The sequence below is a fragment of the Mustela erminea genome, chromosome 9 (genome assembly GCF_009829155.1).
Source record: "Mustela erminea isolate mMusErm1 chromosome 9, mMusErm1.Pri, whole genome shotgun sequence".
Lineage (NCBI taxonomy): Eukaryota > Metazoa > Chordata > Mammalia > Carnivora > Mustelidae > Mustela > Mustela erminea.
This window is the reverse complement of record NC_045622.1, coordinates 479,561-503,824: the sequence shown is the minus strand read 5'-3', so window position 1 is coordinate 503,824 and position 24,264 is coordinate 479,561. Positions and strand designations below refer to the sequence as shown.

The 24,264-nt window shown below is 49.8% G+C and overlaps 1 protein-coding gene, 1 long non-coding RNA gene and 1 pseudogene across 8 annotated transcripts; 2 read left to right on the top strand and 1 right to left on the bottom strand.

The window, feature by feature from the left end:
• Positions 1-2,213: 2,213 nt before the first annotated feature.
• Positions 2,214-23,868, bottom strand: CFAP300 (cilia and flagella associated protein 300). 7 transcript variants are annotated; one of them, XM_032358831.1, is made up of 9 exons: positions 23,639-23,864; positions 22,975-23,068; positions 17,051-17,125; positions 13,233-13,455; positions 12,686-12,727; positions 11,984-12,150; positions 8,961-9,133; positions 4,124-4,190; positions 2,214-2,885 (listed from the first exon to the last, which is right to left on the bottom strand). In XM_032358831.1, the coding sequence occupies exons 1-9, from the start codon at positions 23,746-23,748 to the stop codon at positions 2,757-2,759; spliced, it is 1,080 nt and encodes a 359-aa protein (XP_032214722.1). In that variant the 5' UTR covers positions 23,749-23,864; the 3' UTR covers positions 2,214-2,756. The 7 variants fall into 7 exon arrangements, with proteins under 7 accessions (XP_032214722.1, XP_032214723.1, XP_032214725.1 ...); XM_032358832.1 differs by having other exon boundaries at positions 22,987-23,068; positions 23,639-23,862; XM_032358834.1 differs by lacking the exon at positions 13,233-13,455 and having other exon boundaries at positions 17,050-17,125.
• Positions 5,938-6,141, top strand: LOC116600506 (annotated as a pseudogene).
• LOC116599143 lies at positions 18,134-19,519 on the top strand. The gene is made up of 3 exons (XR_004289254.1): positions 18,134-18,285; positions 18,826-18,920; positions 19,111-19,519. It is a non-coding gene; the product is annotated as an uncharacterized LOC116599143 (long non-coding RNA).
• Positions 23,869-24,264: the final 396 nt, after the last annotated feature.

Sequence of the window (24,264 nt, the reverse complement as noted above, 5' to 3'; positions counted from 1 at the left end):
GACAACTATGACCATCCTCTCTCTGATCTCTGGACTTCGGACTTTCTTCTCCCCAATTTGTCACTACCAGACTCATCTTTCCAGAATTGCGTTTTCGTGATGCTACTGCCCTGCTCAGAAGTCTTTAACGACGGCTCTGCATCGCCATCTCTTAGTTTTGTCCTCACAGCCCCCAGTGACCGGGTCAAGCTGCCTCCTCTGGGTCATTACACACAGTCCATTCCTGCCCCGGCCTTCTCAGCCCCTGCCAGCCCCCAAACCACCTGTGATTCATACCTCTGCATGGTCTTTGCTCACGGGACCCCAGCGTCCCAAGTTCTCTGGTCTTCAGCCTAAGACACCTTAGACTAGTCCAGATTATACTCCGGTGGGCCTTTTCCCCTTGAGTAACGTCCGGAATTTCCGGAGAATGCTCTTCAGTCTCAGGAAACCGCTCTGTTGTCGCCAGGCCCCCAGCTTCCTTTTCCACCTGGTGACAGTGGGTTCCGGGGCTGCTGCTGTCCCGTCCTGGGCTGGGGGTCTAGTTGCGGCCAGGCTGGGGGTCTAGTCCCACCTAGTGTGGCTCTGTCAGTGTCAGAACAGTGTGTGGGATGGCCTGAGTGTGAGGATGCTCTGGGAACTTCCACCCCCACCCCTCCGCCCTCCCCAAACCTGCAGTCACCCCTCCACAGCCACCTTCTCCTTGTCCCCCGGAGAACAGACACTGAGTGTGCATTGAGCATGAGGCACCGTACCAGGCACAGGGCGCCTGGGGGGCTCGGCGTGAGCTACAGACAACCAAGTCCTGTTTTCATGACCCCTTTTAAACAATACAAACAGGTGAGGCGGGCAAATCAATCTGTGTGTGCAAAGTGCTGCCACAGAGGTTCTCGGATACACAAGCACGTCCTCTGCATCCCCAGGAGCTAGAGCAGGGGACTCGCCCCCTGCCCACTTCTGACCTCCTGTACCCACTCGTCTCAAACCCGTAATGACAGAACCTGTGAAAAAGCAACTCTGACCTTAAGGAAAACAGTTTCTTACCTTTGTATGCAGGCAGTTTCGCTCCCGATTTTTCGTATTTCTTCCCTCACGAGTGAAAAGAGCCCAAACGCACAGAGAGGTCACGGGGCTTGGCGCCATCCTGAGCCCAGCGAGATGACTAACGTACGTGATTCTCACAGGGACCTATGAAGGAAATCATTTCTGTCCCCATTTTACAGATGAGGCAAGTCAGGCTTGCACAACCCGGCCCCGCCAGCCGAGACTGCGGGTTCCCCAGAGGAAGCGGGACGCTGCCTCGCCCCGCACTGATCGGCCAACTGTGCGCCTAGGAGAGGGCCCCCAGGTGCAGGGTCTGCGCGGGACGCAGCGGGGCTGGCGTGTTTAGTTCTTCACTTTATTTCTCATATGGTTTAAAAATACCTACAGATATTAGGAGCGTGTCTGGAAAACACTCGTTCAACCAACACTTTCTTTTTTTTTTTAAAGATTTTATTTATTTATTTATTTGACAGACAGAGATCACAAGTAGGCAGAGAGGCAGGTAGAAAGAGAGAGAGGAGGAAGCAGGCTATCCGCGGAGCGGACAACCCGATGTGGGGCTCGATCCCAGGACCCTCGGATCATGACCTGAGCCGAAGGCAGAGGCTTTAACCCACTGAGCCACCCAGGCACCCCCAACCAACACTTAATGTGCCAAGCACTGCATGGGAAGTGAGACAAGCTGCCCTGAGCGCCCTACCCCAACTGCCAACAGCTTTCCAGATCAATCCACAGGGACGAACCCCAGGTTGCCGACCCATTCCTCGCAACACAGGGACAGGTTCCAGATGTGCCTTCCCCAGAGCCTCAGCACGGCTGGCCCGCTCTTCATCACCTCGGATGCGCGCCAGTCACATCTCTCTTCCTCCCTCACTCCCTCTCTCTTTCAAGATTCTATTTTTAAGGATTCTCTACCCGCAACGTGGGGCTCGAACCTGTGGCCCCGAGACTGAGAGCCTGCTCCAAGGATGAGGCGGCCGGACGCCGCTCGTCGTTCTTTCCGTTCACATGTTCCTCCTACGGACCTAAGAGCGCCCAGGAGAATGCAACGTGAGGAACCTGCTCTCCACCCGTCTGCAACCTGATACCATCAGGACGCCTCTCCCCGCGCGGGCAGCTCCTCTCCCAGCCATGCGGGAGGGGTGGGGGCGGCCGGATGCAGCTTTGTTATGTGGCGGCAGAGTTGGCGATGACTTTCACAACATTACTTTTTTATTGAGGATCTTAAGTGGGACAAATGACGAAAGGAATTGTGAGGCACTTCACAGCCCTAGAGATGTAAATCTCTATGCAATAAAGAAGTGTAAGGAAATGAACTCAGATTTAAAAAGCGAACCGTTCATATTAATGATCAATAGAGCGATCTCAGGTTTCCCGCCACAATTTCAACCTACAACTAACTGGCTTCTAAAACAAAACACATGGAAAATTGAGACCTTACATGAATCTTAACACAACAAATATGAACTAGATTTTTAGTTTTTTTAACTTGCTGTAAAAATTCCACGACTGTACTAGTGTCGACTGTGTTCGGGACAGAATTCAGTCCTTACGTTACAGCTCCAGATACACATACAGGAAGGTACCTTGGTATTCGTTCCCTCTGCTCCAAGCAGGTTTTCTGTATTTTACTGGAATCAACTTGCAAAGTAAATGTTTACCTATAAATGGGCATTAAAATTAAAAATTGGTATATAAAACAGTATCAAAATAGAGACTCTGAAAGAACAGTGCTAGGACATGTCCCCCACACCGTAAGAGTGGTATAAAACATGAACATGACGCTTGATCGGATCCACAATAAAGTAAGAGAAGGTCTGCTCATGACTCTTGGTCGAAGGGTAGCACATGCCAGCAGAGTCCTGAAAGAGATAAAGCTATATTATAGATGACTTAGTCTGTTATGACATTTAAGTAATAGTCAACATATTTGACCATTCTATATTTTCTGTTAAAATGTCATGAAACATATATCAAATCTTTGACAGTAATTTATTAAATAATTGCTATTTTAGGGGCGCCTGGGCAGCTCGGTCTGTTAAGCATCTGCCTTCTGTTTGGGTCATGATCCCGAGGTCCTGGGATCATGCCCCGCATCAGGCTCCCTGCTCAGTGGGGAGCCTGCTTTACCCTCTCCCTGCTGCTCCCATGCTTGTACTCTCTGTCAAATAAATAAATAAAATCTTTTTTAAAAAACTGCTATTTTGGGGTGCCTGGGTGGCTCAGTGGGTTAAAGCCTCTGCCTTCGGCTCAGGCCATGATCCCAGGGTCCTGGGATTGAGCCCCGCGTCGGGCTCTCTGCTCCACAGAGAGCCTGCTTCCTCCTCTTTCTCTGCCTGCCTCTCTGCCTACTTGTGATCTCTGTCAAATAAATAAATAAAATCTTTTTAAAGAATTGCTATTTTTAAATATCTGTTGACAGAACAGTTTACTGTACATACTTACTGTACCACACACATAATTCTTGACCTTAAGGATTTTATAGCCCAAAAGGAAATCTTATCTTTTGTAAGAGTGATTTTAAAGTGTCACTATTGCAAAAATTTCTATTTTGCAATGTTCTTCTATCTTTGCTTTCCTTCAGAATATGGTCCTTCCCTACTATGAGGGAAGCAATTACATTTCTCTTGTTTATCAACAAAAAGTGCCCTAGCCCAACATGGTAGCTGATACCCAATAGATGGTCTGTAATATTTGTTAAGTGATTGAATAAAGGAACGGAACTTAGAAACTTCTTCAAAGATGCAAATAATCTTTGCAGGGCCCTAGACTTCAAGCATTTAGGGCCTTCTTACTTGCTTGCCATCTGCACTGCGGCTTGGTGCCTAGAGAATGGTGTTCGACTCCGTCCCACTCGCAGACACGGGTGGTGAACGCGGGAGGGCAGTTATCAGCCGCAGACAACAGAAAGGAGGGGAGAAGTCCGGGTGACTCTCCGCAGAAAGCGTACCTCATCAACCTTCACTTTTAACAAAGCACTAACGACCCTCGTCTTCTCTCCCAGGGTAACCTTGAAGGGGCTGTGCTCTTGGCAGCTGAAACAGCCCTTTGAATAACAAGCACTAAACCGATCGCCTGCGAGTCCCCGCTCCACACTTACATATGCTGTGACTTTAAAGACGGAAGAAGTAATTTGTATTTTCTTGGTCTGAGGATTCTTCCGAACACTAAAATAGGGGGAAAAGGGTACATTTTAAAAACAGCAAGCACTGGCACGAGACACTTAAAATACTGGTCTGCATTAGTACTCGGGTGCTCTTATTCATATATAACAAACAGATAATGTCCACGCAGACGGGTTTGAAACAGACGGCGTCTGCGGCTTCATCCAAGGACGCGGCAAGGTCACCCAGCCGAATGGCAGCAAATGGACCTGGACGGTTGTAGGCGTTGCGCTCTGATGACGAAAGGTCTCCCAGGCCAGAGACAGTTTCTGGAAAACGAGGAGCTGGTAGCAGCGGGATTGGAGTGTAGACAGCTACACGGGGCAGGTGCACTCTGGGTCTAACCACCTCGGTGCACGTGGCAGTTCGGCCCCCGAGTGACTGTTGCACACTGGGTGGCATCAGCCCCTGGACATCACTGTTCTCCCATGTGGCGTGGGCAAGCCACCGTTCCCGTGAGGATTCCCTGAGAACTGAGCGGGATGTAGACACTGTTAGATACGGATTATGCACCATCACGTGACAGTCGTTTTCTCTCAGTCTCCCCAGGAAAGACCGCCAGTGGCATGCGTGGTGGGGGCCGCGCTGGGACACAGGGGATGAGCCGCAGAGAGAGACTCAGACGCATGATCTTTGTGACACTTCACAATCTGCCAAACGCCCTTACGTGCTGGACTTCGTGGGAAGGTCACGCAGCTTGGGGGGCTGGGTTGGCTCTATTCTACCAAGTTTATAGACGACAGAACCGGAGAAGTTAAGCAAGGTATTTAAGGCATTAATTTCTGGAAGCACAGTCAGGTGACACGGCATGCACTCTTTTCCCTGCACTCGCTGACACATGGCCTCACGTGGGTCACGTGTAGGTGACACTTAACAGAAGACATCTGTCTTTTTCACTTTAGAGGCCAAGTACGGCTTCTCCTTCCCTACACATGAAGAGTAACGGGGAGGGAGAGGTGAGGAGAAGGAAGGGGCACGGTGTGGAGCCTGAGTGTGCATGTGAGTGTGTGTCAGCTTGTGCCCCTACTGGTGGCCAGACTCCACTCATTTCTGGGTTCAGAGTTCTTAGGCAGTTTTTATCTTGAAAACATTCCATTCCAATTTAAACCCAGGAATCGTGGAATGGATTTCCTTGTGTCTCTATGACATGGATTGAAGTCCCTCTCTTTTTTAAATCAGGCTCCATGCCCAGCGCAGAGCCCGACACAGGGCTTCAACTCGTGACTGATCCGGACACTTGAGTTGAGATGGACAGTTCTATGCTCCAGAGACTGAGCCGCCCCAGCGCCCCAACATCATTTTCTTTTATTTCTCAAATGCTTAACACAGACTGCTTAAAAACCGAAGATTACACTCTGGATTCTGTGCTTACACAGGGATGGCTGTAACCAGTACGTACAAAACACTGACAGTGCACACAGCTACATAACACTTGAATCAAAACACAACACAGCTACGGTCATAACTGATTTTAAGTCTTGACCTGCAGGTGGTTATAGGGGCAGAGACATATAAAAATTCACTACGCTGTAGGTACACTAGGGTTAGTCCACTTTACTGTATGTAAATCAGCTCAGTTTAAAACTATTACCCAAAAAGCCCCGAACAATCCCTTAGAAAAGTTCATGCTTATCAAATAAACTTAGAAGAAAATTTAGTATTTAACAATCACTCAAACATACCAACACACACCATAACTGTTACTTACAAAAAGGAATCTACGATTTGAACATTATTAGAAGTTGGTTCTATCGCTTCTCGGCCTTTTGGCTAAGATCAAGTGTAGAAGTTGGTTCTTAACAGAAATAAACGGTATTATTCTATTTTATTACCTCTGATACTGTATTACTCTTACTTTAAAGTAGAACTAAAATAATTTATTTTTTTACAGCTCAAGTAGGGCATCACCTGCCGATATCGCCCCGCCAACTAGAAGAGGAAGGGGCGACACCCACCCGAGCTCCAGGCACCCCCCATCCCAAGGCCCGCAGCAGCCCCTCCCTCGCTGTGGGCCTCAGCCCCTCCCCCGAGGCCAGCAAGCTTTCAAGGGTTGGAGAACATTATTTCCCTAGAGTTCTGTTTAAAAGTGTGTTTATACTAATGGTTTAGAAATAAAATAATGTGCAGTTTCTTAAAATCAGTGACGCTCATTTCCGAGGCCGGATCCCATGCTGACCGCACATGTTGCAGACCCGGCTTGGAGCCGCTCAGTTGGGGGAACAAGAACTCCTCCGCGTCGTCACTGTCGGAAACCACCGTCCAAGCCCCTCAGTTCAAACCCTGCCATGTCCGCTCTGGGGCAGATCGACAGTTTAGAAAGCCTCTCCGAAAGCTCTGACTAGAGCATGTACTTAATACTGGAAGCCGAACAGGGAAAAGCAGCACTAGTAACCACGCAAGTCCTTCTGCGTCGACCTTTTGGAAATGGAAGGAAACAACTGGTCATCCGCTCTCTAACGAAATGGTTCTTAGGTGCCACCCTACTATTTAGAAGAACCATAATCCTTGAAGAGAAGGCATTTCCCAGGACATTTAACAAGTGTTATTTTATAGGCCATGTAATAACGGAGAAGGGAAAAACTATCTTGAGAATGTTTCGAGCCTCCCATGTGAGCCAGAGACCGCTAGCGCCCAGCCCTGTGGTGCACCTGCGGCGCTACAGACGTGTGGCTGGACGGGCTTTTCCGGAGGGAACTGGTGGTGGCGTTTCTCTGCCGGGACAGGGGAGATGAGGTACAGCCACTACTGTGCCTACAGTTAGAAAGACAGCAGACAGTCTCTAAAAAATGTGAAAACCCCCAAAAGTCAAGGGAAGGAGCAGGAGAAAATGAGTCTGTCTTTGGTACAAACAACCTGTTTGTGCATGTGGCTCAGGATTCTGAAATTACCGACAGCACCTGGAGTTGCCATGTCCCTCAGTAAGACCGGTAGTGACCCATGCCCTTAACTAAATGACAAGCCACCTGACCCGAGTCAGCACAACGCAAGTGAGAAAGGCCACAGGCGGTGTGAGGGGTAAGCAAACTCGCAGAGCTCTGAAGGGACTGTGACCGCCTAGTCCACCCAGCTGCCTGGCGTTGGCACCTCCACCATCTTCAGCCAATATTTATTCTAATCTAAACTTTCTACCAAAGTTGCTTTGGGAAGACAATTCCACATCTCCTCCTCATTCAGCAACAAAACTCGTAAGCATGTTTAAACTCGGATCAAGAGAAATAGTTATTGGTTCTTTAGTAAGAGCAATGCTGTAAATGTGACTCGGGACATGATGCCCGGGAAGCCAGGATGGGGACAGGTTGTCCTTCTCTGCACCAGCCTCGGGGGCTCCATCCCGTCCAGACTCCCCAGCTGCTCACAGCCCCTCTGACAGTCTCCCCTTTCGCACTTCTGGGGCATTTATTGCAGTATCAAGAGCTTCAAAGATCTGCCTACACAAAACTGAACACTTGATCTCATAACATTTTACCTATAAAATATTTTAAACAATTCCTTTATGATATGTTAGTTTCTAATAATCTCCTTAAGGCCAAGGACTGTCTGATGCTCCTCGTGTCTCTCTGGAGCCTGGCTCCGTGCACAAAATTAACACCTGCCCGTTGCCTGCTAAAATGATTCTGTGGATCCGATTCCTCTTCTTTCCGTAAGATGCTCTGTGTTTCGACTCCTAATTTGACAAGTGCTGTCCCCCCCAGAGCCTTATGTGTTCTTAGCACCAAGGAGCATAGGAGTGAGTCATGGGTGAGAATCCAGGGAAGTGGATGCTGGGGAAAATGTTGCTTTCTCAAGGCCATTGGTCTGCAGTTACTTCTATTTCAAACACGCCCAGCAGAATCCCCTCCACCACGGCACAGGGCGGTGAGGAATTCCTCAGTTCGTTTGGCCAGTGGAGCCGAGCTCGCTGCGGAGGCAGCAGGGTGCGTGCGGGCGTGTGTGCGCGTGTGCAGCACAAGGCACGCTACAAGGCGGTGCCAGAAGCCAGCTTGGACGTTTTCATGAGCTGCAAATGATAAGGACAGAATATTCTGGATGGAAGTATGTATGTTTTTCTGAATTCTGTTTCAAACAGCTTTTTTCGTCATCTTTATGTATGAATACAGTCACTTTTTCACAAAAATCAGAGATAAATTAAAGAAAAAAATTTTCTGCTTTTAAAATCGTATCAAAACCACAAAGCAAGACAACGAAATCATGCAGTTTGCCCCGCAGTCATCAGGCACGCGGAGGTCAAGTGAGAACCGGGGTGATTATAAGCAACCGTCAAGAGTCTGATGAGAAGCTAATTTTGCTGATTTCCTAGGAAAATACAATTTCGTAACTAAACCCGGGACACTTTGCGTTCACTGTTCCTATTGCTTTAGCCTGTGAAGGTGAAGCAGGGTCTGCATCACTGAAAACCCAACCCAATGAAAGTAAAAGCAAATGATTTATAAAGTTTTTACCCCAGTCTGATCTTCAAAAAGAAAAAAGCTCCCCAGCAGGATACCTCAAATGGACTGGGATTTGGACTGACACTGTGGCCAGACGGGAATCCTTCCCCCTCCTGGGAACCACGGTAACCAGTGAGCATCAGCCCGGCAGCTGCCGAGGGAGCCCCGCACAGGCCCGGGGGCAGGCGCCGTGTGGTGGCCGGTCTGCCAGGGATGCAGGGACAGGTGGGTGGGCGTGGGAGGGCCCCGGGGCGCTGTGCTCACACAGTCGGGAGCTAATGGGACCCCAGCAGACGCAGGCGAGCCCGCCACCCACGATGTGTCCGCTGCGCTCTGGCCACGTTACCTCACAAGATCTTTGTAGAGAAGCTTGGTGGTCTGCAGATACGGGGGAAGCACGTCCTCATACTGGCAAAGGGCTCCGCCCAGGCAGAGATGTTTGAAAAGACAGAACAGAAACTCCTCTCTGTCGGGTTGGCTGAATATGCCATACTTCTCAGAGTCTTCCACGAGCAGCACCTACAGATGATGATAAAATTCATCTTCACGAAACATGATCTGAGGTTCTAAGTCTGGTTTTCAGAAGTCCCAATTTACTCATTACAGATAATCTTAGGCCTATTTTAAGCAGTGATCAGAACCACCGAAAGGAGTGACCTGGGAGACCGGCTCCCGCCCTCCCTCCGTCTCCCCGGTTGTCCTGAGGCTCAGTGGAAGGAGTAAAACGAGATCTAAGCGTTCTTCCCTCTGCACCTTCGTACTCATTTCTGTCCCTAGTCCCTGTGCTATTGTGCTGCTAGCGTGGACATGCCAGCAAACTTCTGGGCAGTCAGGGAGCCCTAAGTAAGCGGACAAGCCTCTCCGTTCTGTAAGGCCAACAGCCTTCACTTCAACCTGGAGGCCACCCCAGTGGTGGCATCCTAATCCCCCTGGAGCGTGTGCCTGGCCTCCCCAGCCCGCTCACGCTTCTGCTTCCTGCAACCACCAGTCTACACCCACTCCTGCTCTCGGGAGACCCGGCCAGCTCCTTCAGCAAACAGTGGGACTGGGTGAGATGGGGGTGATGTCCTTGTACCGCGGGGTGTGACACAACTGACTCGTTTGTTGACCTGGCAGCTACAAACGAGGGATGAGTGGGCAACACACCATACGTTTCTTCCATCGAATCGTCTACAGCCGGGTCTCTGATGAATACGCATCACAAGGCCGCCAGGCAAGAGGCGTTTAAAAAAACAATCAAGACCGTGGTGCTGTCCATGAACAGGTGACTTACCATGAGTTTGTGGAAGCCCATCTCCACTGCGAGAAGACAGGTCCCCCCGTGGGCTCCCGGGCACCCCCGCTCTCAGCTACCCAAACATCTGGCTTAATCCGAGTGACAGAGCTCTCAGGAATGACAAAGCCACACACTCCTTAGGGAGCGCTCTCCTCACTGAACCAATGGGGCCGTGCAATATGAAGATACAGGAGCGTGAGGACTCTGGGGACCCAGGGGACAGCAGTGCCCGTGCTGGCTGCTCTCCCCCTCCCCATGCGCACAGCCGGCAGCTGCAGGGGCCTCAGAGGGTAGGTGGGCGGTGCTGTGCCCCCCCAACGCCCCGCGGGGAAGCACGTGGTTGTTCGGCGAGGGGACACGGCGCTGTGGCTGTCAGGCTCAACCTAAGCTGGAGGCCTGCGTTCGGGTTCATCAGCCAGGGCGCAGCCGGGTCACACCCTCCCCCGTGGCCGCTGAGCAGCAAGGAACTGGGCAGCCGCAGAGAGAGGTGTCACGCAGGAGAGCGGAGTCTGGCGCGGCCTGCGTACGGCGCTGCTCCCAGAGAGGCCGAAGACAGATGCCCGGTGCCGGGAGAGGCCGTGGCCTCGAGGCTCCCCAGAGCGGGGGGCGTGCTCTGGCAGAGCCCCAGGAGCAGACACCCGTGGGGCCCCAAGGAAGCAGAGCCAGACCAGACATGCGACCCCACCAAGAGGCACATCCCAGGCCGTGGTAGGAAGAGGAGAAACCAACAGCAGAGGCTGGTTTATTAAACAAACAAACAAACAAAAACCCAAAAAATCCCTGGGGGCCTGGGTGGCTCAGTGTGTTGAGCCTCTGCCTGCCGCTCAGGTCATGATCTCAGGGTCCTGGGATCCAGCCCTGCATGGGGCTCCCTGCTCAGCGGGGAGCCTGCTTCCCCACCCTCTCTTTGCCTGCCTCTCTGCCTACTTCTGATCTCTGTCAAATAAACAAAATCTTAAAAAAAAAAAAAAAAGAAGCCCCAATTTTTAACCACTTTGTAGTCTTTCTTCAAATTAAAACAATGATGACAATAATACGTTTCATCTTAACATTTCACTTTAAAAAAAAGTGCATTTAAATGCTCTCTCGGGCGCCTGGGTGGCTCAGTGGGTTAAGCCGCTGCCTTCGGCTCAGGTCATGATCTCAGGGTCCTGGGATCGAGGCCCGCATCCGGCTCTCTGCTCAGCAGGGAGCCTGCTTCCTCCTCTCTCTCTGTCAAATAAATAAATAAAATCTTTAAAAAAAAAAAAAATTTAAGTACTCTGTATGCCCAACGTGGGGCTCAAACTCATGAGCTTGAGATCAAGAGTCACAGGCTCTTCTCACTGAGCCAGCCAGGTGCTCCAAATGGGTATTTTTTAAAAAGACTTATTCATTGTTGGGGGGGAGAGGCAGAGGGAGAATCTTGAGACTGCAATGAGCATGAGGCGTGACATGGGACTGGATCTCGCAGCCCTGGGACCACCACCTGAGCGGCACCAAGAGTCAGACTAATCCACTGCACCACCCAGAAGCCCTATCTCCCCTGCCTGGGCATTTTAATCACTGTGTGGTGCAGATAAGATCTTCCTGCTCTAGATATTGACTGATTTGCCTAATGTTACTACTATCTGATGAATAATAACTCAGGAATTAGGTAAATAATCTAGGTCTTCTAATTCAAGTTCAGTATACCTCTCACTAAAACAGAAATGAGTTAATCAAATGGCTTTTTGATCTCACCAGTGGGATCAAAGGATTTGTACTACAGGGATGTTTTTATACATTCACGTGATAGGTTAGGAGCCCCATATTGAGCAGGGGGATCTCTCAACCTGAGCACCACTGACATGTCGGGTCTGAGAAGTCACCGTGGGGGCCGTCCTGCACCCTGTATGGTGTCCAGCAGCATCTCTGGCCTGTACACATAAAGGTCAGTAGCGTCTGGTTGAAACTGAAATATACAAATAATTAAGTCGATAGAAAAGTCCCAAGAATGACTTACTGATCATTATTGTTAAGAGATTATGTATTTCAGGCAGGCAAAAGTTTCTGACATTAAGCATTTCCTGAAATAAAATTCCATTAGTGAAATTTTAAAAATCTATACTTACTTTTCGTAACTCATCAGAAACAGGAAAGGGATCACAAAAAGAATCCAAACATTTAACAATATGTCCATTGTCTCGTACAATATTTTCATTATACAACCGGTTAAAAAATGACATGGAAAGCTGTGTACAAGGAACATTTATAGCTTCAATTTTTTTCACTTCAGTTCCTGAAAAATATTATTTTATAGAGATATAAAAATTAGTTTAGTATTTGCAATTATTCCCAAAATAAGTACCACCATGCAGAAATTCTAAGTAGCCAAATATGACATATATCCTGATATATTTAAAAGTTTAGGATTTTATTAAGTTCTAATTTTGCAGTTTGTTCATTTTGATTAATCATTAAAAGTCTGTAACAAAATTTCAATATTTCAGGTCTACATGTAGGATGTGTAAATTAGAAAACACTTGAACATGAGATACATGTTTTGAGTAGGTGTTCTTACATCACTTTTAACCCATATGTCAAAAGTACCTATAAAAGCATAGGAACCACTTTGTGAAATGATTTTGCATTTGCATTATGTTCAATGCCTTATAATTCACATTACAAAAACTTTAATTAAAGTAATGGGTGTTTCTAAAGTCCCGAGGAGGTCTGGAAATTTTTTCTCTTCATTTAAAAATTTCTCCCTTGTGACCTCATTTACAGCGTGTATTATGAAAAGTAGCTTTTCCCAATCAAGGTAAGCTTCAGACCAGGTCCTGACGGAGTCACCGCAAGGCTGGAACAGGAGGAACCTGCAACCACAGGGTGGTGTTGTTTTCCTCTTGCAGCTGTAGCTCTCCTCACTCCACACCTTCCCCACCCCAAGCCGATTTCCTGAATGTGTCCTTTAGGAACGGATTTTCCATTACTAGAGGTTCTTCTAAATTACAGAAAGACACAGAGATTAAAATTAATATTTTAATTATCGTCTCAGTGAATCACTCAATTTTTTTTTTTTGAAGATTTTATTTATTTATTTGACAGACAGAGATCGCAGCAGAGAGGCAGGAAGGGAAGCCAGCCCCCTGCTGAGCAGAGGGCCTGATGCGGGGCTCCATCCCAGGACCTTGGGATCTTGACCCGAGCTGAAGGCAGAGGCTTTAACCCACTCAGCCACCTGGGCGCCCCAATTTCTGTCTTTCATGTGCGAGTGCACACTCCCTCAGCTGTAAAGGGGTGGTGGTGTTCTTTGCAGGTGCTCCCTAGAACAGCATACCCTGGTGGGGGAGCCCTCCGTCCGTCCTTTCCCTGACTCACGTGCTTCATCTCTGTCGCAAGGAGGAGCCTGAGCTTGAGAAGAGTAGCACTGGCGAGTAACCCACTTCCTCCTCGGCTGTCCCCCCGGAGTCCGGCCAGGACCTGCTGCCTCGCTCCGGTCCTGAGCCGGGCTTATGGGAGGCACGATGGGTGTCTGGAGACAGGAACTGTGTCTGAGCAGGAGCGCGTGGATCCAGTCTTCAGAGACGGGCTGGTGGCCAGCGGAGGAGAGGATGACATTGGGCAACAGGCCATGTTCATAAACATGCCCTAGCTCTGATGGGGCAAGTGGCAGGAGGGCTTGGACGGCGAGAAATGTCATTAAATTCAAACCACTTGATCAGAAGCATAGAAACAGCATTTGCTATGGACTGAATTATATCCCTCCAAAAACATATTGTAGTCCTAACCCCCGAGCGCAACAGTATTTTGAGATGGGGGCTTTGGGTGGGGTCTGAGCTTCATCAACTGAATTTTGAAGGGATACAATTCAGTCCACAGCACTCTGCCTCTCCCCCACCCCCCCCAACTCATGTGTTTCTCACATGCAAAACACACTTATCCTAACAGCCCCCAAAGTCTCACCTTACCCTAGCACCAAGCCTAAAGTCCAGAGTCCAAAGTCTCCCCTACAGATCCCCACAATCAGATATGGGCGAGACTGGACGGTCGGTCATCCCAGAGCAAAATTCCTCTGCAGCTAGGAACCTGCGAAACCAGACAAGTTACATGCTTCCAAAATACGATGCGGAGACAAGGAATAGACACGTCCATTCCAAAGAAGAGAAGCAGAAAAAAAGGGGGTGATGGTCCCAAGCAAGCCCGAAATCTGGCAAGGGAAATTTCCTGACGTTTTTAAGCCCCAAGAATACTCCCCTTTGGTTCAATGCTCTGCCCTCCCGACCTGCTGGGGACGGTGGCTCAGCCTCTGAGGTGTCCCCCTCCGCGTGTTCCTGACACTGGGGCTGGCCCTGAGGACCTGAGCTGTGTTTCAGCCCTTCTATGCTCCTGAAGAACAGCCGTGTCTGCAGCCAAGTCGCTCCCTGGTCTGGTCCCGTAGGATCTATGGTCTGTCCCGTCCCTCACACTGGCAGCGTCTTTGCGGGCACCACCCCAGCCCGATCCCAGGCTTCTGCTGGAGGGGTTGGGTGAGCCCCAGTTACGTGCACTCTCTCCGCGTCACACAGTTGTCCAGGGGCCTCTGTTCTCTCCAGACGAATCCCTCTCTCTTGCTCTCTTTTTTAACACTATGAAAAGGCTGAGGATATTCCAAATCTTCAAGCTCTGGTTACTCCTTAACAATTCCTTCTTCAACCCATCTTTTTCCTTTCTTGCTTTATTATAAACATCCAGGAAGAACCAGGCAGCTCCCACACCACCTGGTTTAGAGCTCTCAGCTAAACACACAATTTTATCACTTCCAAGTTCTACCTTCTGCAAAACACTACATCATCATCCAGCCAAGGTCTCTGCCATTCCATGGGCTGTCTTTCCCGTTTCTGATACGAGGTCTTCATTCCTGCTCGACACCTCACTGGGATCAAGCTTCCCATCATAGATCTGGGCTGGGAGGCATTCGAAGCCGCCCAACTGATCACCACTGCACACTTTCAAATAATCATCTTCCAAAGGCCTCATCTCCAAATACTGTAACACTGGGGGTTAGAGCTTAACACAAGAATTTGGAGGGGACGTAATTCAGTCCATAGCACATGCTATCGGTCACGCAGGAATACAGTAAACTTCCGTCTGCAGTGTTTGCAAGATCCGTACTGCACTGCTAGGCTCACACACAAAGTGAAGAACATATTTTTCCCCCTTGATACCAGCATTAACATACACAGGGGGTTTCCTATTTATTTTTTGCTTTTTTGACAGTGCTTGTCTCAAACCTGAAATGGCAGAGGCAGGAGAGCGCAGAGGTCAGGGTCTGGAAGTCTGGGACCTGGATCTGACTCTCAGCTCTGCTGAGCCCAGCCAGCCTTAAGACGGTGCCAATGACTGAGCTCCCAAATCTGACCCTTTGTTTGTGAAACAGGGATTTATAATAACAATAACGCCTCTCGGACTTGTTTTGGGAATTAAAGGAGGGAAGTCTGCAATGCCCTTCACCGAGCACAGAGGACGCATCCATTGTGTGTCAGCCAGCAAAGGGCTCAGTGTGTCCATGAGCAGAGGGCCGTGGCCATGGCCGCTGGCGGAGGGGACACAGCGGCCCCAGCAGCGGCAGGCCAGGCACCAGAGCCGGCAGGGACACTCTCCAAGGCGGTTCGCCCGCTAGAATGTCTGCTGTCTCATGTTGAAAAGGTGTTTATTTTGCTTCTAAAGGCCCGCAGAGGAAAAAGAGGGAAGACGGTCAACAATTCAGACAAAGAGAAGCTGGCAGAAGGTCCAGACGGTCCCTTGCAAACGCCTGGAGACTTCTGCCTCGGACTCGGAACGCTGCGTCCCCGGCCACTTGCCGGAGGCCCTCTAATTGGTTCTGCCGTGCGCATGTGGAATTTCAGAAGCGCTCTGTCGCAGGGCCTTTGCTAAACCCCAGGACCAAAGTCGGCACTGTCTCACTGCTCTGTGAAGGGTCTACCAACACAGGGGAAGGTTGACTTTTTTTTAAACGAAGCTTATTTTATAAAGGAATTGACTGAAGTTACGCCAAACATGTTTTATAAGCACTGTGACATGTGCCTCTGATGATTCCCTTCTGAAGATTCTGAACTGGTGGGTACATCTGCTCGGACAGTTTAACTGTGTAATACTCTTAAGACCACACTGTACCAGCTTTTTCCTTTATAAATTTTGCAGTGGTCTTTAGCCAAAAGCAGTAAAATGTGACCCACGAATTCTAACATCATGAACTATTGGTCATCTTTTTCTTGACTAATACTGTAAGTAATTTTTGTGTAATACTAGAATTCCATGAACACGCAATATACGAATTTACCAAAACAACCCACCTCATTTAAAATCCACTTACGTTTTTCTTGAGCAGAGTGACATTACTAACCAGACTTTCCTCCTAAAAGGAGAACAATTTGTTCTATTGTTAAAATACCTCAATCTAAAATTTGAAATATACTGTTCATGTTTTTGTTTTTAGAATAGCCTTTTCTATTAACTCTGGTTAATTCCTTGGCCTGAGAGCTATTTAAGAGATTTGAATGTTACTAAGTGTTTGGGTAATCTGATGATGACGATGACGCAGGGCTCGATCCCTGGACCCGGAGATTGTGACCTGAGCCCAAATCTAGAGTTGGACGTTCAACCGACTCAGCCACCCAGGCACCCCTGGGTGATTTTCTTTAAAGATCTCTAGCTATGTTTCAAGGTACTATGAAATTCTTACGTATATAAAGTTCTCTTTGTGAGAACTTAAGACTCTCTTCTGTGGCTGTATGTATTACTTTAGGAATGCTTCGTGGCAGCTGCTTCCTCGGTCCCCAAAGACGGGGTGGTGGCACCCTCACATCAGTAGAATCTTCCGTGATGCCCTTGTCCTCTTGCTGGTGAACTACTGCACTGGTCTGTCCATGGTGGCCAGTTTCCAGAGTTCCCCTTACCGTTCCCTGCATCTCTCAGAGTCCACAGAAGGCGCAAGAACTACTTCCCCAGCGACTGCAAGAGAGAATGAGACTTGTGTGTTGGGCCAGGACAGAAGCAAGGGCTCCCTGGAGACCCTGATGTGAGCAAACCAGCCGGTCATTACTTGCAGTGTGGATGCAGATAATGAAATGCAAAACTGAGCAAATGCAAAAATGAGCAAAACTGTGTCACAATAATAAAACAGTCATCTGAAAAGATGACAGTAACTTTTATTTACCTAATGTGATCCACTGTCCAGAAGAATCTGAAAGTAATTTCAAATTGGGTATAACATCTGGGTCTTTGAAGAAAGCCTGAAAGACAAATTTGAGGGAAGCCAGTTAGATCATTTATTATGAACAGTAGCAAGAATTAACTTCTAAAATAACTATAATAAAATCTCATTTAAGTCAAATTGGGGAGGACAATTTTAAATGGGTAAAATGTCTAATAAATCTTTTATAAAGAAATGAAGTTTTGTTCACTTCAGGTTGTACCTTCAAGTATGGACACCACTGTATGTCCAAGTACGGGTATCTCTGGGACTTAATAAATAGAAACTAACAATTTCCAGTGAAAAGCAGGAGGTTATGTGTATTTCTTCAATCTTCAATTTTGTTTCCCAGGTAATTTAGGAATCGCCACTCCTCCCCCGCCCCCCACTACAGCTAAATCTAAAAGTCATCAGCAACTGAATTCTACCCAAGGGACACACAGAAGCTTTGACCTTCTAACCTCATCAGACCATCCCTGCTTCTGACTCCGGGTCACACTGAGCCTCTCTACTTTCCTGGAATGGGATGTCCCTTCCTTTCTCACAGACTTTAAACTTGCTAATTTCTCCCCTTTAAGGAAGAGTCTTTTTAGTGTCATGCTGGAACCAAGTCAGGACACCTGAATGCTCAACTTTCAGGAGTCTTTGTTTCCTGGTTTTTAAACCATTGACCTTGTAGGTCTAGTCACAAATTTCAATCTTAATGTAGATTTCAATCTTTAAATGCAGATTTAAATGGGTGAGTATTTTGATTTAATGCAGCAGGAAGACACTACAGAGATTTAAGCAAGGACAGCTTGACTTGTCCTGTTTTTCACAGCTCATTCTGGCAGCAGTGTGGAGAATGACCCGAAGGGCTACGAGGACAACAGTGCAGAGGGAAGGTACTGCTGAGACCCACGAAGGTCTGATGCTCCGTGAGTCAAGAGGACAGAAGGCGGTAGGGAGGTGGAGAAGGGAGTGGACTCAGTGACTGTACAGGAGGGCGGGGCAAAGAGAGGAGGAGGAACCACAGATGACCTGGCAGTTTTTTCATGAATGTCATTTCCAGGCAGAATGAATGTTATTTAACGAGAAAGGGAACAGTGACGAGGACCAAGTGTGCAGCGTGAAGATGAATGACATCAGTGTGAACGCCGACATCGCACAAGGCAGAAATTCCTCTTTCAACGGTGACCTTGCAGCGGTGGAGGGATAAAGGTAAACACTTCACAGGTATCATATATGGCCACTTACAAAAAAATAACTTTTCCCCAAAACTACTTCTCAGCAAAAAAAAAGCAAGATGTCTTATAACTTTATAAAACCTTACAAGCTAAAGAGCATTTGTGCAATTAACTTAATTTGTGTAATATACATTTTGAAAAGAAACATAACCTGGAATTAAGCTCAATTAATACTGTTTTGAATGTTTTTTAGACGTCTTCTGGAAAAATCAGTAAAAGGGAAATTTAATTCAGATTTAGTAATTATTCCTGGGGGAAAGAATATCAACTCCATCTTTTTAGTATCAACTTAAAACTGAATTTTACAGGCTATTGTAATGGAAGCAGTCTAAGGGAGCTGTAGTGAAATGACCCAAAGCAAGGCAGGTGAGTCTTTATCTAAAGGCCCCTCAAATAAAACAACATGATAGCTGTTATGTTGTTGGGGCTAATTATGCACTTAAAGAATAAAACAAAAAAACACCAAAAAGCCCTGCCCTAATAATATGTAAATGACATCTTCGGTTTGTTACAGAATTTCCAGGGAGGCATTAGATGGGACTACCTCAACTTCAGGGAAGCTGCTGTGCTCTGGAAAAACAGTAGATGATGCCCAAACAAGTCACACTGGTAATAAAGACACTGACGGCCAAGTGCATGTAGAGATTAGAATAAACTCGTTTCGTAAGATGTGACAGTGGGAAAAGGATTTCTAAATTAATAGATTCTTTTATATAACATAGATTTTTCAATGTACATCTATCATATGCCACCCATACGAGATGGAAGTAGAATCTTGACTCTGTTATCTGTCCCGCAGATTGCTGGCTTCTCAGCCAACATCCATTCTCTTCGTCCTTAAGGAATCCAGTTTTATTTGGGACAGCACTGCGCTCAGCTCGAAGCCTGCCCTCCTAGCCCCTGTGGCACAAGGCCATTAAGTGTGAGCAGACCTTGAGAAAGCTGTTAGACTTGCTTCCCTGCTTTATGTGGAAGAGCCCCTCCCCACCCTTCATCCCACGGGGAGAACACCACACCATATACCGAGCCTGGACCTCGCTCTCGAGACTCAAAGCAGGATCTTGGATTCAACAATCCAGGGTATTGCCGCTTCCGTGCATTTCAAGATAAGAATGCCTGAAACTGAACTCAGTTTGTTTATTCTTTTGCATTTTCTGCGGCTTTAATGGCATCATCTACCACCCCAGTCAGCTCAATCAGAAACGTGTTCATCCTCTGCAACCGCCCCTCCCCCACCTTATCCTCAATATCCTGAGTCCTTGAATACTGTCTTCCTCCGAAGCCTCTCTCCTGGCCATCCGCGTGCTGCTGTCATGCTCTACTGTATGCGGGAGAAGTTGCCAGGCTGGCCTCACTGCTGCCAGACTCTGTCCTAACAAGCTACCCTCCACAGCTCTGCCTAGGTGCCAGCAGGATTGTGAGTGTGACCGGCTTCCGGAAAACCTCGAGGCAACCCCGTGTCAGCCAGATAAAGCCATGCCCCTCTGCGCCGCATAGGTCATCTAGCGTGCCCTCCTGCCCATCTCCTGTTATCCCCCACATCGTCCATCTAACAAACTCCTACCTGTCTTTCAGGGCCCAACTCGAGGAGCTTGTCTTTTGTAAACCCTCCTCTGAGTGCCTCCGTGGAAACCAAACCAAACCAAACCAAAACCAAGATGGCCTTCTCTTTTGTGCCACCAGGGAGTCTGCATCCTGGCCTGGGCCACGGGCCACGGGCCACCTGCCTTCTCGCTCTCAGCGCCAGCCTGGACCGCTTCCCTCTCTTGCATGGGGTCTTTTTCCTCCGTATATATCCAGAGACCACGGAAATGCTAGTGGAGGGAATGGTTCCTTCCTTCCTTCCAGCTCTTTACTCTCTCACAAATGAACTTTGGGAACCTAAATTTGTTTTTTTAAAGATTCTATTCATTTATTTGACAGAGATCATAAGTAGGCAGAGAGGCAGGCAGAGGGGGAGGGGGAAGCAGGCTCCCTGCTGAGCGGAGAGCCCTGATGCAGGCCTCGATCCCAGGACCCTGAGATTGTGACCCGAGCCGAAGGCAGAGGCTTCACCCACTGAGGCACCCAGGCGCCCCCATAAATTTGTTTTTAAAGTTGAAAGGGAACACTTTAAATCTGAAACTCTAGGTTTAAGCGATACCCTTTGTTCAGTTACGAGCGTCTGTAGTAGAAATGACACGGAAGCTTGTGTCGCGAGGCCCCTGGGTCTTACCACTTGCCAGGCATTCCTGCACCGATTATTCAACCATTTTGAGCCTCCGTTTTCTAAGCTGAAAAATGGGGGTCAAAACCCCAAATTTACTAGACTGTTGTAAAGATTAGTGACAAATGTCTAAGAAGCGCTGAAACTCAATCTGGCACCCATGAGTCACTTCTGCTAGTGAAACACTTTGTGGGGCACCTGGGGGGCTCTATTGGTTAGATGTCTGCCTTCGGCTCAGGTCACGATCCTGTGGTCCTGCGATATGGTCCTGGGATGGAGTCCAGTGCTGTGGGCTCCCTGTTCAGCGGGGAGTCTGCCTCTGCCTCTCCTTTTGCCCCTCCCCTCTGCTGTGCTTATGCACTCACCCTCTCTCTCAAATAAAAGCTTAAAAAAAAAAAAAAAGTAAAAACACTTTGTAAGGTAGTAAACAAATATTATTACTTATTATGAGCCAAGCATTTTGCTGAATATATTACTTCCTTTAATCTTTTTTCTTTTTTTTTTTTTCAGATTTGATTTTTTAAGTCCTCTCTACACCCAGCATGGGACTTGAACTCACAACCCTGATATCAAGTGCGTCCTACTGCCTGACCCAGCCAGGTGCCCCAATCTCCTTTAATCTTTATAAACCATCAGATACTCAGCATTATTTTCATACTCAAAAGTATTTATGTGCCAAGCACTGGGATCATTTTTCAGAACAGCAAACGGAAGATCCGGTGGTGAAGGGACGTGCCTGGTGTCACAGAGCTAGGCTGTGGCAGTGGTGGGATCTGAACAGCCAGCCAGAGGCCAAATCAGGGGAGGATCTGGGCTTCCTCTGGCCCTAAGCTTATACAGTTTTAGGAACTCTCAGAAAACAAAGGTGTCTATCTTAGAAAATGTTCAGAAACACAGGACTATGGGACATACTGCTAGATCCCTCTGAGCTCCTTGGAAAGGCCTTCCTGGCCAGCAAGGAGGCCCGAGGGTTCATGGGCTTCAGGGCGGATTCCGTCCCAGGCCACACAGTCTGAGCTACTATGCTCCCCCGCCGCCAATTCAGTGATGTGAGTAAAAATAATGTTTCTCTAGGTACATTTCTTTGAACTGAAATATGGGGATATTTATAAATAAATGTGAAGATTTTGAAATTTAGAAAAAAATAGCCTGGTATTATGAAAATCTGTTGTACTTTATGGATAAATTTTGAATCTGTTGAAGAATTCTGTGTCTGTTGAACAACTCTAATTTATTTTATGCCTTCCTCCATGAAGTTTTTCCTGACGCCAATGCCCCTCCATTAGGTGATGCTTCTGTGTGGAAGGCACCTTGTATCCTCCACTGTAGCAAGTATTTTACTGTGTTGCAGAGAATTTTTCACAAAATTGGAGTTGGGACCAGGTCTCTGTCTTCTCAACATCCTCCGGCAGGGAACTAGTTAAGCATTCGACAAACGTTTATTGAATAGATGATTCATAAGGAAATTTCTGTAGCACTTGAACTCAGTGAATTACAGTCCTGATTTTAAAAATCTATCAATGTGAAAGCCAGTGCTGGTATGAATGAAAAACCTAACGATGATAACCTGAGAAATGTCACGTGGTCACAACAAAATTGTGTTATCTTACTGTTAAAATAGTATCTTCAGGAAAGGGAAAGACGTTTGACCACCTTACCCTGTATCAAGGGTTGAGAAGCACCCGTCCCCAACCCCCATCTCTGTCCTCGCTGGAGCCTCAGAACAAGGCTGTACTTTTTTTTTTTTTTTAAGATTTTTTAAAAAAATTCATTTATTTGACAGACATATCACAAGTAGGCAGAAAGGCAGGCAGAGAGAGAGTGCACGCCGAGCAGGGAGCCTGATGTGGGCCTTGATCCCAGGACCCTGAGATCATGACCTGAGCCAAAGGTAGAGGCTTAACCCATTGAGCCACCCAGGAACCCACGAGACTGCCCTTATTTGGAAAGAGATTACACTGGGCAGGGTGGTCCTTCCGCCCCGTGACCAATCCTGCGCAAAGAGCAGAGGGGCCCGGACACCTGGAGGGACCGCAGGGAGCAGCAGCCCCTGCCGCAGGTGGGAGGAGGACCGCCCCCACGGACACCTGGATCCCGCACCTGCCGGACAAGCACCCCTGCTCGCTCTGCGGCCCTCACCCCGCCAAGGTGGATCGCAGGCGCCCCCCTCCTCCCCACGCGCACGCGCGAGGGAGACTACCTGCTGTCGGTGCCCCGCTGTGCGCGCACCCGCAGCCCCCCCACCGCGCACCGCAGCCCCCGCAGCCCCCAGTGCAGCGCGGACGGAGCACCCTGTCCCGTGTGCCTGCGGGTCTAACGACGGCCCCCGAACTCCTGCGGTCGGGCAGCTCCCTTCCCCACGCGGTCGCCTCTGCCGGCCTGCCTGGGGGGCGGGGAGTACCCCCGCGGGGAGCTCCCCCGTGTCCAGCCGGGGCCAGGCCGCCCAAGGCCCCCTACCCTCACACCAACCATGACGAAGTCATCCTTGCGGTACGCCTGGAACGTCTGGTCGAAGCCGAACGCCTGCGCCGCCACTCTGCCCAGCATGGACCTGCGGGAGAGGGGGCGGTCAGCGCGGGCAGGGCGGTGGGAGGGGCCAGGTAGGGGCGTGGTCATAGGGGCGGGGACTACCCGCGTGGGGCGGGGTCGGCCTGGGGGAGGGGCCAGCAAGGGCTTGGGGCAGGTCAGCGTGGGCGCGGAGCTGGAGGAGGCGGGAGGATGCGGGGGGCCAGCACGCGGCCGGGCGGGAGCCGGAGCTGAGGGATGGGAGGGGTCAGCGCGGAGCGAGAGGGGCGGGATCCGCGTGTGGCGGTGCGAAGGGAAGGGCGGGAGCGGGAAGGGGCGGGATCAGCCTGGGGGAGGGGCCAGCGCGGGCGCGGAGCGGGAGGGGGCGGGAACAGGCCAGGGCCAGCGCGCGGCCGGACCCCGAGCGGGAGCGGAGGGGTGTCGGGGTGGAGGAGGGTCAGGGCGGGGCGAGGAGACAGGTCAGCGCGGGGCCGTGGGCGAGGCGCGCTCCCGGCACGCCCCGCTGCCCCCCATCCCCGCGGAGACGGCGCTGCGCGCGGTTCGGACCCCGCCGCCGGGCACAGGGGCTCGCCAAGCCCTGCCCTCGGCCTCTCACCACTGGCGGAGCCGGCTGGTGGTCTCCGGGGTGCTCAGACACTGGAAGGTTTTCTGAGGCAGGAATCTGAAGTAGTAGCCGCCCAAGTCCCCCGGCTCCCCGGCAGCCATCGCCCCCCTCGCTAGCGGAAGTGAGGCCCGTTTCCAAGGAGACGCGGAGGCCAGGCGTCGCCTCGTGCGGCAGGGGGCGGGGCCACGCGGATCCTCTGGGCGGGGATGTCGAGCTCGCGGCGGGGAGTGCTGGGGGAGGGAGGGGGTGGAGGAGTGGGGGAGTGGGGGCGGGGCCACGGGACTCCTCCGGCGCAGGGGGCCAGGTTCGCGGTGGGGGCGGGGCCGCACGGAGGAGGCCGGGAACGTGGTGCGGGCGGGGGCGGGGGGGAGATGGAGGTGGGGCCAGGCTGAGGAGCCGAGCCTCCCTGCTGGCGCGACGCCGGGGGGGCGGGGCCACACGGAAGAGGTACTGCTGACGGCGGGGGCGGGGCTACGCGGAGGAGGCCGGGCTCGCCGCGGGGGCGGGGCCAGGCGGAGAAGGTTAGACCTCCGCTCCCCCTTTCCCGGGGCATCCTGCACCCCTGCGCTCAAGCTCTTGCTCCTGCTCCGGGCGCAGCGGCCCTGGGAGAGAGGGGT